Source organism: Cheilinus undulatus, linkage group 17, assembly GCF_018320785.1.
Source record: "Cheilinus undulatus linkage group 17, ASM1832078v1, whole genome shotgun sequence".
Lineage (NCBI taxonomy): Eukaryota > Metazoa > Chordata > Actinopteri > Labriformes > Labridae > Cheilinus > Cheilinus undulatus.
Genome location: NC_054881.1, coordinates 35,472,801 through 35,484,902, shown reverse-complemented (window position 1 = coordinate 35,484,902; position 12,102 = coordinate 35,472,801). Strand labels below are relative to the sequence as shown.

Sequence of the window (12,102 nt, the reverse complement as noted above, 5' to 3'; positions counted from 1 at the left end):
ATGAAATTGACTCATGATCACAGAATCACAGTTTAATGAAATGTAGCCTATATAGTGTCTATAAAAAGTTCTCACCCCCTTGGATTTTTTACCCCTGTTTGTTTTTTCAAAAAACGATCATGGCCAATATAATTTGCCTTTTTTTTAGAAGCATCCCCACATCATGATGCTGCCACCACCTTGCTTCACTGTGAAGATGGTGTGTTTGTGGTGATGTGCAGTGTTCAGCTTTGTCCAAACATTCCATCTTGTCTGATGGCCAAAAAGCCCCATTTTGGTCTCATCAAAACAAAGAACTTTCTTCCACTTGACCATGGAGTCTCCCACATGCCTTTTGGTGAACTCTAGTCCAAATCTAATCAGTTTTCTTGACTGATAGCCAGACATACTGATTCACTGCAGTCACTTGAGACACATTAACTGCAGTCAGGTGATCCCCATTTTACTAATTGTGAGACTGCTAGCACCAACTGGCTGGACTTCTCTTAAATTAGGTCAGGGACTTTATTTATTGCAGTCACTTATTTTACCTTACATGTTTTTATTTGACATTATGTTGTAGAAATCTGTTTCACTCCAATATTAAAGATGTTTTTAAAAAAAAATCAACTTATGCTGACCATGATTGATTTATAAAATCAGTCAAAGGGTAAAACATCTAAGGGGGTGAATACTTTTACAGGCACTGCAGATACAAGCCTGCTGAAGGCTACCATGGATATAACTGAGTAACATTAAAATGAATGGAACTGAGCCATGTGTAGATGTTACAAATTTAATTAGAAAACATTTAAAAGTAAAACAATAATATTCTTCTTAATTACAAAATATATTAACTAGCCTGTATGTTGAGTCCTTTGAGTCAGTGATTCTCAACTGGTGGGTCAGGAGCCAAAAGCAGGTTGCAGAGCTGTTTGTAGTGAAAAATGTTGGTTGTTTTCTCATGATCTGGACTTATTTTTTCCCATTAGAATGTGTTAATGTCTAAATTTACATTGTCATCGAAAGTGGTGTAAATAAACTGTATGCATGACATCTACATGTTGTGTTCCATTAGGCTCCATGGTCAACAGTTTTCATTAAATACTTTTAAGAGGTTGAAAATGATCACAAATGTGGTTTGTGATTACTCATGGTGGTAGTGGGTCCTGAGGCTAGACCAGTTGAGAAACACTGTAAGTGCACACCCGTTCTTTAAACATGTAGCTACAAATTTAGCTAAAACGCTATATTACTGCTTTGAGAATGTCCTTGTTTTCCTGATCACTTGTAAACAAACTAGTGCAAACACATTGCACTTTCACGCTCATTATGGGAGGTAGGTCATTCCACAGGTATCTCTTCCTGCTCGTGAAGGCTCTCCATGGTTGCACTTAGCTCATCGTTACTCAGATGGTTTAATCCATGGTAAACACAGACCAGCCTGGCACTTGGATGTAGATGCCAAACATCCTTTCACTCCCCGTCTTGATCCCATCTCCTGGCTGTAATTTCTAAGAGTTTGTGTGACCATTTGTCTGACTGGTTGTGGTGTTTGTATTTCCTGTCTCCTGGTCTATGTTGGACTCCTGCAGACTCCTGCCAAGTGTTTCAATAGGCAGGATCAGGGCTGTGATGCCAGCCAGCACACAGCAGCCGCAGTATATGGACAGAGTCAGATACACTGATTTCCTGAGCATCACCTGAAAAATAAGGAGCCAGACAGAGAAACACATGGCCTTATCCAACAGAGTTAACATCAGTGGAGACTGGTCAAAAGAGGGCACTGTGGCATCATCCCCCCACCTTTCATAAAGGGAATAAGAAACCCCCACTGAACATATTTTAAAATTCCTTGAAAACATCATATCAAGAAATCAATAATTAAACGTGCATATATGTAAATTATTTATATTGTACAGAGTTAAATGTACAGTCTGCATTAAAAATGGAAATTAAAAAGTTGCTGATTGCACAAAAGTCTTTTATGCTGTAGGCCTCCACTGACTCTTGTTATAAGTTGTACATGCAGATAAACTCCACTCTCATTCAAGAGAATGTAGCTCCTTAAGATGCCGAAAAATTGCACCCAAGACACAAGAGACATCTCCTCCATCCTACAGGTGGTAGCAGAGGGCTATATTCCCTGAATCAGATCAGGTGCATCTCAAAAAATTTGAATTTTTACTTCAAGAAGTAACTTCCTTATAATCTAGATCAATCTAATGCAAAGTGAAATATTTTAAGACTTTTTTGTTTTAAACTTGATGATTGTAGATTAAAGCTAAAAATCTAAACCTCACTATACCATATTATTAGAATATCACAAAATATAAGTCCAAGAAAAGGATTTATAATGCAGAAATGTTGACCTGCTCGGAAATGATTCCCATTTATCACTCAGCGCTTGGTTGAAGCTCCTTTTTGCACAAACAGCAGCATCTTTGTGATTTGGCATGGAGCAAATCGGCCGTGGCACTGCTGGGGTGTTTTGCTGGAAAAGGAAATAATCTTCATAAAACTTCACAGCAGATGGAAGCATGAAGGTCTCAAAAATATATCCTGGTAGATGGCTGACAGTGTTGACTTTGGACTTGACCATGACACCACAAATCATCACTGACTGTGGAAACTGAAAACACTGGACTTCAAGCTCCTTGGATTCTGGGCCTCTTAGATTTTCCTCCAGACTTTGGGACCTTTGTTACCAAATGAAATTCAAACTCTTGTTTCATTTGAAAACAGGACTCTGGACCACAGAGCAACACTTGGAACACAACACTTGAAGCCCATTTCCTGGACCCGTCTGTGTGTGGTGACTCTTGATCGACTGACTCCAGCCCCAGTCCACTCCTTGTGAAGCTCCCCTATGTTCTTAAATCTGCTTTGTTTGACAATCCTCTGAAGCTCATCCCTGTTGATTGTGCTCCTTTTTTTTAACCACATTTTTCCCTTCCAGTCAACTTTCCATGAATCTGCTTTGATACAGCCTCTGAGAACAGTCTGCCTTTCAGCAGTGACCTTCTGTAGCTTACCCTCCCTGTAAAGGGATTCAGTGATTGTCCTCTGGACATTTGTCAAGTCAGCAGTCTTCCCCATGGGTGAGGTTGTGTGAACTGAACCAGATTTGGAGAATGATGGTTCAGGGAACCATAGCAAATTGGACTTTTACACAATACTCTAATAATTTGAGATAAGGGCTTTGAGATTTTTATGAGCTGTAAGCTGTAGTAACAAAGATTAAAACAAAAAACCCACTTTCACTTTGCATGAGATGATTACAGAATTTATGGAAATGTAACTTTCTAAAATAAATTATGATATTCTCATTTTTTAGATGCACCTGTAGATCACTGGTAAGTGACACATTTTTAATGACACGTCCTTTGAGCTGCCAACAAAAAGCTCACTTTGTCTCACCTGTGCCACAAAGGGAGTAATCAAGGCGCCCACCTTGGCCATTGCACTACAAGTCCCCATCGCCAGTGCTCTGTTTTCTGTAGGGAAAACCTAGCAAAACAGGAGATAGAACATTTTGTCTCAGCCTACACTATCCAAAAACAAATATTTCTAAAAAGGTTGAGTAAACATACTTCTGGTGTGTAGACAAAGGCGACTTGGTATCCTCCAGAGATGAACGCTCTGGCAATAAAGATGAAGACTGTAAGAGCTATCCTGTATGGACAGAGATGGAGATCAGCTTTAATGTATTAATTCAATGTTGTTGTCCCATTATAATGAAATAACACAGGTGTGGAGTAAACTCACCTTCCAATACAGGCATACAAAGGCAGAATACACAAAGAAAACATGAAGAAACACAGCGCCATGCTCTTCTTCCTGCCAATTCGGTCGATTGCAACAACGATGACTAATATCCCTGAAACGCAATACAAATCTTTTCATAGACACAATGTTGCACCATTACAGCTGATCCACCCAGGCCACTCCCATTAAGACGCTTTTGTGAAGCTTCAGTCAACAAACCCAAACTATTAAAACCCGTTTGGACAGTGAAGCATAATTTGGAAATTGTCTCCAGGGAGATTTTAATCTGAAAGGATGATGAAGTGAGTTGAAGGAGCTTAAATGAAGTGCTAGTAGGTGGCATTTTACCTGGAAATTCAGCAAAGGTTGTCCATAAAAGGTCCTTGTAGTCTGCTGATGTCAAATATTTGCATTCCAGGCTACAGTTTGGTTCGATCTTTGCTCCCTGGGTCGCTATCAGGAATAAAGATTTGAACAGTATTTGTTGATATTTAAGATGAAAATACAGTGTAAAAGTGAATATTAGGGAGCAGCTGTTACTTACAGCCACATGAATCTCCAGCCTGGAACAGCTCAGTTGTCAACAGGACTATCCCGTAATATGAGAAGGCATGGGCAAACCTTTGGATGGAGTTAAGAAACAAAAACACAGACACCAGCATAATGAATTGGGTAAAAGTAGACTCTCCAGTCTCCTAAACTAAGAGGCTAGTAGAGCCACTTTTATCGTAATAAGAATCCTCATTTTATAGGATATATTATATAATAATAATAATGATATAATATCAACCGAATTAGCCTTGTGGACCCGGTAAAGATGTGCTATTAACAAACGAGCCTGCTCTACTAAACGGCTCTTTAATATGAGATATAAAGCTCCCATTTGAGTGCCAGTTTCCTTTCCTCCATTCTTTATTGTTATCTAATCCACATTTTAAAAAAAGAGCCGTTTGGGAGCCAAACAACTAGCTCTACTGAGCTGAGCGAAATGATCCAGATATCTAAAAAGAGATGGATTTCCCATCACAGACTGGATTGGCATCAACTGAAGAAAGTTTGGCATGTGTCAACAGTTTTATCATTAACATTCAAATAAAATCAGAAGACTAAAATCTGATGAGAAGTTCTTGTGGTTTTACTTTATTGTGTGCTAAACTGTGATCGTCAGTCAAACATTCACTCTACCACATGACCAAAAGACTAGCTGAACCACACCCTTGTTTAAAAAAACACTCTAATCAAAGAACTTTTGTTGGACAACGGTAAATAGACATCACACAGAAGAAATGTAACTCCATCCTACCATATGAACCACAGAAGAAGAGTCGTCTTCCAGTATTGAGGAGCAAACAGTTCTTTGATACGTCCGCGTTGAATCTGTGAATTAAAACAAAGAAATGTCCTCATCATTTATTTAGCATTATAAAAAACCGCATTGAATCCACATCTCCATATACTCTACATATCCAGGGCTTTTTTTCCAAGCTAGGAACTTTCTGCTTGTGCCAGTTTGTGGGCAAAGAAGGATCTCATATTATGAAGTTGATTTGTTCAAAGAAGCAACTTGAGGAAAACATAACAATGGTTGAGTATTTTAACTGTTAGAAGTTTTCATTTATCATTCAGAAAACTAAAATTGTTAGTTATTAATGCAGGAAAGGTCAATTTTCAAAGACAGAAAGTCTAGACTGTAATGCTAATAACAAAGCTAATAATAATAATTGAATTATTAGCATTATTAACTCATCTTTAATGATACTGAAGAAAAACAACAGCAATAATGATAAAACTGATAATAGAAAAGGTTAATTATAGTAAAAAAAATAATGATACAAAAACAATAGTGATAATCAAAATATAATATTTACATTTTATAATGATAGTTATAACGAAAATCATCAAAATAATAATTATCATAATGATATTGACAATAATTATAATAAAAATAACAATCACAAAATGATGAAATTAAAATAAATAAGGGTAAAATCATAATAATGATTTTTTTTTATTATAACATCAAAAATAATAACAATAATCTCAAATAGCAATGACAATAATCATAGGGAAAAATAACAATAATATTATAAATAATAAAGAAAATAATCATTGTAAGAGTTATGATAATAATACAAATACTACTACTACTACTACTGATAATAATAATAATAATAATAATAATAATAATTGGTTAAAAATAATAACAATAATAATAGATAATAATAATAATAATAATAATAATTGTTATTATTAATATTATTATACAACTGATATTAATGCATATCCCCCTTCAGGGGCAGTTGGAGAGAATTAAAGGACCAAAAACAAAATTGTAAATGAAGATACTAATGGTTTTATCAGCTTTTGAAGGGCATATAGTAACTTGTCTTTTATTGTCTGTTTCAATTTAAAACATCCTTTAAACCTGCAGCCTCACCTGTTTGACAGCAGTCAGCTTCCCTTTAGGCAAAGCCTTCCCATTCTCTTTGGCCATGTGTGTTAAAGTTGCCATGGCCCTGTCTCTTTTCTCCATTAGCACGTCAAAACGTGGACTTTCTGGCAGCCACTGTGAGACACAAACAGTTCAGTTCTGACTTAAATCAGCTGGTTTTAGGGTTGGGATCTTCATAAACACTTGAATACTTACAAAACAGAGGCACAGAAATACAACCATGGGTATCGTGGACAAGCCGAGAAGCCACCTCCAGCCAAGCGTGGGCATAATCCACAACGCCAGGAGGACTTCGAACACAGCACCAATGGCCCAGAATGCCTGGTGCATAAAAACATTATTCAGTGAGCTGTGAAATTTATCTGATTTGAGACACAGCTCTTAAAAACTTTAAAAGTTACCGCAATCATCGTGATGCTGATGCCTCTGGCCTTCGCTGGGAGGAATTCAGAGTACATCGTAACCCTAAAAACAGACAAAGATTTAAAGGTTTAAACTGGATGGTATAAAAAAAAGGGCACAACACAATCAAAAACAAAGTGATTGATTACACTCCAGACAGTCTTTATTGACATTTACACAACAAAGATTAACTGTGAAAAAGAACAATCATTTCTTCAGATAAGAGCATGCCAGGAACAGTTAAAACATGAGAGCCAACACGTCTATCTAAATCAGCTTTAATCTCATTTAAGGAGAAAAACTCACGCCTGAGGAGCTCCACCTATGCCAAAGCCTACGAGGCCCCGCAGGAACAACAGCCAGCCGAACACTGGAGCAAAGGAGCTCAGCAGGCCGAAGTACAGAATCCAGCACATGCAAAAGATCAGGCCCTGAGAAACAATCATAAAATCCACAAGTTCAACATCAAATAATTAGAAAATACTGGTAGAAAACAAATATTTAGGACTCACGATTCTTCTGCCGTACTTGTCGGAAAAATTCCCCCATAGAGGTGAGCCGACCCCTGTCCCGATGAATACCACCTGACACCAAGAAGTCAGTTAGTTTATCAATTGATTTAGGTTTTGTGTGTATTTTTCATCCTAGTGTTTGAAAATTCATCATGTGTTTCATACATCACTAACTAATTCTGAGAGAGCACAGTGACAAAAAACAGCTGATGCAATAAAAGTCTGTGCACTTAAGACATAGATGACAAAAATAATGTTGAATACAGATCATAAACAAAGACGAGACCATACAAACAAACAAAACCAAGCACTATCACACATTTCAACACTAAAACAAGCAATAAACCTGAGAACTCACCGATGTTATGAGAGCCACCTGATAGCTGGGAAGCCTCCAGTCACAGTGCAGCTCGGGGGCCAAAATACTGAGGATCATCATCTCCATGGCGTCTCCTACCTGCTCTCAAAGAGGCAGAGCATTTACCTGAGATACAAACAACATGTACTAATAAAAATGGAACATTTCTAAATGTAAAGGGAATCTTACCCATGACAGTCCAGTGAGGAAACACATCTTCCACTGGAACTTGCCAAAGCCGACGGCCTCTAGTGCATCTTCAACTGTAAAAGTGTCTGTAAAAATGGACAAAAGCACTGTGAGCTTTCTTACAGTATTTGAGCACAATGCAAAGATTGATTAATGCAATTGTGCATTTGAGTGGAGGCATTTTACCCCAGTGAGTGTTCTTACATTCTTTGAGTACAGAAAATAGATGAATTAGTGCACATGTTCATATGGGGTGAGGTATTTTACTGCAGTGAGCTTACAGTATTTGAGTGCAGTTTATAGACGAATTAGTTCAAATATACAAATTTAAGTTAGGTGTTTTAAGACAGTGAGTTTTCATATAGTACTAAAGTTACAGAAAATAAATTAATGAGTGCAGATGTGCATATGAGGTGAGGCATTTTACCGCAGCGAGCCTTCTAAAAGTATTTGAGTGCATTAAATATATGAATTAGTTCAAATATGCAAATTGAGGCTAAACATTTTAAAACAGAGAGATTTTTCAGTATTTTGCAACATTAAATAGATGAATCAGTGCAAATGTGAATCTGAGTCAGGGCATTTTGCTGTAGTGAGCTCCCTTACAATATTGGAGTACAGATAATAGATGACTTAGTTCAAATATGCAAATTGAGGGTTAGCATTTGATGACAGTGAGTTTTTTTTACAGTATTTAAGTAACAAAAAATAGATTTATTAGTGCAAATGTGCATAAAAGGTGAGGCATTTTACTGCAGTGAGCCTTCTTACAGTATCTGACTGCAGAGAATAGATGAATTAGTTCAAATATTCAAATTGAGGTTAAGCATTTTAAGACAGGGAGCTTTCTTACTGTATTTGACAAGAGTAAAGAGATGAATTAGAGCAAATATGCATATGTCCAGGGGCATTTTACCGAAGTGAGCTTCCTTAAAATATTGGAGTATTTGTATATGAGGTTTAGCATTTTAAGACAGTGAGCTTTCAGACAGTATTTAAGTTACAGTAAATAGATTAATGGGTGCAAATGTGCATACAAGGTGAGGAATTTTACTGCAGTGAGCTTTCTTAAACTATTTTCCGTGATTGTTTAGCAATCATCAAAGTCACTCTGTGACTGTTAATTGTCATAAGAACAGCCAAAGTACGTTGCACTGCGTCACTGGCAGATATGTTTACTTACCACAAGCAACTCTAGCCTTTTTTTTCAACAATGCAATAACTTTCAATAACTGCTAACACAGACAATGACAGTAGCCTAGTTCTAGTTCCCAGACCAGCCTTCAGATAAAGATTGTTTTATACAATGGCTGAGACAAAGATGAGATTAATGTAGAATATGAAGAAGTTTCACTTCTTGATTTAAATCACAGGAAAAAAAAGGAACCTTTTCATGATATTCTAATTTTTTTTAGAAGTCCTCCACTCGAAAAGGTATTAAAGGTATAAAATAGGTATAAAAACACTGTTTCATGAAAGTGCAGTTGCACTCAGGGACCTCAGTCAGGCGCCAAAGCCCACCAAACTGAATTCCTTATACAGTATATTCCTTATTGAATTCCTTAAGTTTGACACATTTCTTTGAGACTGGCATAGACACAACATTAGAATGTGTTAAAAACAGTTCTGCACTTACCTTCACTTTTATCTGGTCTAGATCCAGATGAAGACTTTCTAATTCCCATGTCTAGAGCTGCTGAGGCTACAGTGCAGATCTCATAGTCTGAGCCCTGAACTTCATCGCTTTGGCCCACAAAATTGGACTTGCCCCTACATGTCAGCATACCCAGAGCACAAACAGAGCACAAACAAGCACAAAAGTTGGATCTAAAGCACTCAAGTACAACAGTAACCATGAAACAAGTCTGCGTCAGTCTAAAAGTGTGCCCCCAGGCAAGAGTGTAAACAGAGCAAGGAAGGTTTTAGAAGTGTTCCCATTTAGCGTTACAAGTAAAAGAGGAAATTCTTTAAAATCATGTTGTTGTTTTACCCCTCATCAGGATTTCTCCACCGCTTGTAAGTGATCTTCTCCGGTCTGCCCCAGTTCTCCATTTTTCTGAGGCAGCTTTGAGCCTGACCACGTATGACACCACACCGGTGTTGTGGGGAAACCTGCTGGAGCAGTTTTCTGTTAATGTGAACCAACCAATCAGAGAAAAGTACCTGAGGAGAGGGAAGAAGGCGGGGTCAAACCAAGAAGTCAAGGTGTGCCGTTTATAGAAATATATGGACAAAGTAAAGGGGTTATAACCTGACTGTTGGCTCAGATTTGACCGCTATGTTTATAGGAAAGTCCTCTCAGGGAGTCACATTTATCAAGATTATAGGGTGGGAAAGATTAAATGATGATATCACAGACATGATAATAGAACATTTCCAATGTCAGAGATGCTCACTGACAGGTTGGCCCCCTCTTCTGACCTCCTTAAGTAATGACACATAAGAATCAGACAAAGATTAAACAAGAGAAACAACAGATAAAGTTCAACAGATACTGCACACCAAGATGCACTGCAGAATTACTTTGTAATTCTGTATTCCTAGAGTGCATGAATGAAGATCTAGGCCACCAACATCATAAATAAATAAAAACAACTCTGTGGTTAAATGTAGAACAAGGAATACAACAAATGTTTTCATACCAAGTGTCTCCTATCAAAACAGCTGTATATCAGAGAACAATAACTGAAAAGAAGAAAATAAATGGAGATAAATCAGTCCAGATTTGTCTTATTCACTGAGACAAGGCTGTCTGCTTCAGTTCTTATTTGTAGAATAATAATTCAAAGAGAAGCTTAGCTTGAGCTTCTTTAACTGGTCACTAAAATGGAAAGCACACAGGCTGTACAGGTTTCTCTGATAATAGTAATATTAAAGTATGAGTGAAAAAGAAGAGCTAAACTAATGGAGAGCAAAAGTTTACTGTTTACTGTCCAGCTGGTAACTGCAGCTTAATGTTGCTGACAGCAGGCTGTGCTGTAGTTCTTCTGTGTTTGCTGGTTGTACTGGTACATCTAAAAAATAAATATCATGACAACGTTCGTTTTTTTCCCTGTGAAACTAAAATTTAAACCAAAATTCCATGAAGGTGACCGAAATTCAAACATCCAAATGAATTTCCTGAAATCCTTAAAAATTTCAAAGTACACCCCCCTCCACAAAATATCCCTCCAAATTCCACCAAATATCCAAGCAAATTTAAAAAAAAATTCGGATCTAATTCTCAAACATTTTCAAAGAATTATCCCAAATTTACATGAAAATTACTTAACATTTAAATAAAAATCCCCCCAAATTCCATGAAAATGACAGAAAATCAAACATCTAAACAAATTCTCTGTAATTCTCAAAAGTTCCAAAGTGCACCCCCCCAAAAAAAATCCACCAAATATCCAAAAGAATTCCCTAACATTTCCATGAAAATTCTAATAATAAAATTTAAAGGAAACCCTTAAATTCCCAATCAAATAAACAAAGATACATATACATTTCCCAAATTTCCATGAAATACCTTAAAATCTCAAAGCAAATTCCCCCAAGCATCCAAACAAATTTTCCAAATTCCAAAGATAATGCCTAAAAATTTAAATGAAAATTTTCTCCAAAATTATACTATACAAACATATCCACTAAATTTCCTTTAGAAATCTTGTAAATCCAAAATTATGCTAATAGATTCCCCAACATGTCTGTGAAGATGTAATGTCCAAATATAGACATGAAATTAAGCAGGATGAGACTTTTGGATGAAAAAACACAAGAAAAGACTGAATACAATCAAAGCAGTAGAGTGAGAGAAGTAAGTCAGTAACGTGCTTCAGCACAAATGGATCATTACAGTGTGACTGTAAATGATCCATCTGACGCTTTGTTAAGCCCCGCCCACACCCTGAAGGGACCCTTTGTCAAGCCCCGTCCACCTTGGTTCCCATTGCTAGGTTAAACAAAACCTCTTGTTGCCAGACCCCTTCCTAATTGAAACAGTTCAAAAACTCAGTGGTCCAAAATCAGCATAAGACTAAAGCTCCTCACAGAGCTTAAAGTAAATCTTACATGAACATTTCCAATGTCAAACTTATTTGTCTACAGTTTACACTACAGTTAATAATAATGTGGAAGAGTGTATTTTTCCTATGAAGACTGGGTGTTTCTTCTACAATCAGGTGTTCCTCTGTGACTGGTTGGAGCTCTCCGTCCTCTGAGAGTGAATAAGGCCGACCTGAAATTAAAAGCAGAGGTAAAGTAGGACGTTCGGAGGACATGCTGAGCCTGCTGCATTATGGGACGGTCATAAATACAGGTGGAATATACATCACATGCCTCGTCCTCACATCCTCATCTGCAGATGACCAACACAGAACATCAGCAGAGCTTCAGCATGGAGGTAAGATTTTATACCTCAAGGCAAATCATTTCACCTTAAATACTCCTAAAAGATTTCA

At 37.2% G+C, this 12,102-nt stretch overlaps 1 protein-coding gene across 1 annotated transcript; it reads right to left on the bottom strand.

Annotated features, from left to right (window-relative positions):
* Positions 1-759: 759 nt before the first annotated feature.
* LOC121524814 (synaptic vesicle 2-related protein-like) lies at positions 760-9,712 on the bottom strand. Its single transcript, XM_041810328.1, has 16 exons — positions 9,651-9,712; positions 9,297-9,430; positions 7,661-7,746; positions 7,472-7,570; positions 7,114-7,185; positions 6,908-7,032; positions 6,601-6,664; positions 6,395-6,520; positions 6,185-6,313; positions 5,051-5,124; positions 4,292-4,368; positions 4,096-4,200; positions 3,748-3,859; positions 3,573-3,654; positions 3,400-3,489; positions 760-1,682 (listed from the first exon to the last, which is right to left on the bottom strand). The coding sequence occupies exons 1-16, from the start codon at positions 9,710-9,712 to the stop codon at positions 1,494-1,496; spliced, it is 1,626 nt and encodes a 541-aa protein (XP_041666262.1). The 3' UTR covers positions 760-1,493.
* Between the last annotated feature and the right edge of the window lie 2,390 nt (positions 9,713-12,102).

Coding starts and splice junctions, on each gene's coding strand:
- LOC121524814 (XM_041810328.1), bottom strand. CDS start 9,712: ATGGAGAACTGGGGCAGACCGGAGAAGATCACTTACAAGCGGTGGAGA. Junction 7,186..7,471: donor AGGTGGCTCTCATAACATCG/GTGAGTTCTCAG, acceptor TCTTGGTGTCAG/GTGGTATTCATCGGGACAGG. Junction 1,683..3,399: donor TTACTCCCTTTGTGGCACAG/GTGAGACAAAGT, acceptor CTTATTTTTCAG/GTGATGCTCAGGAAATCAGT.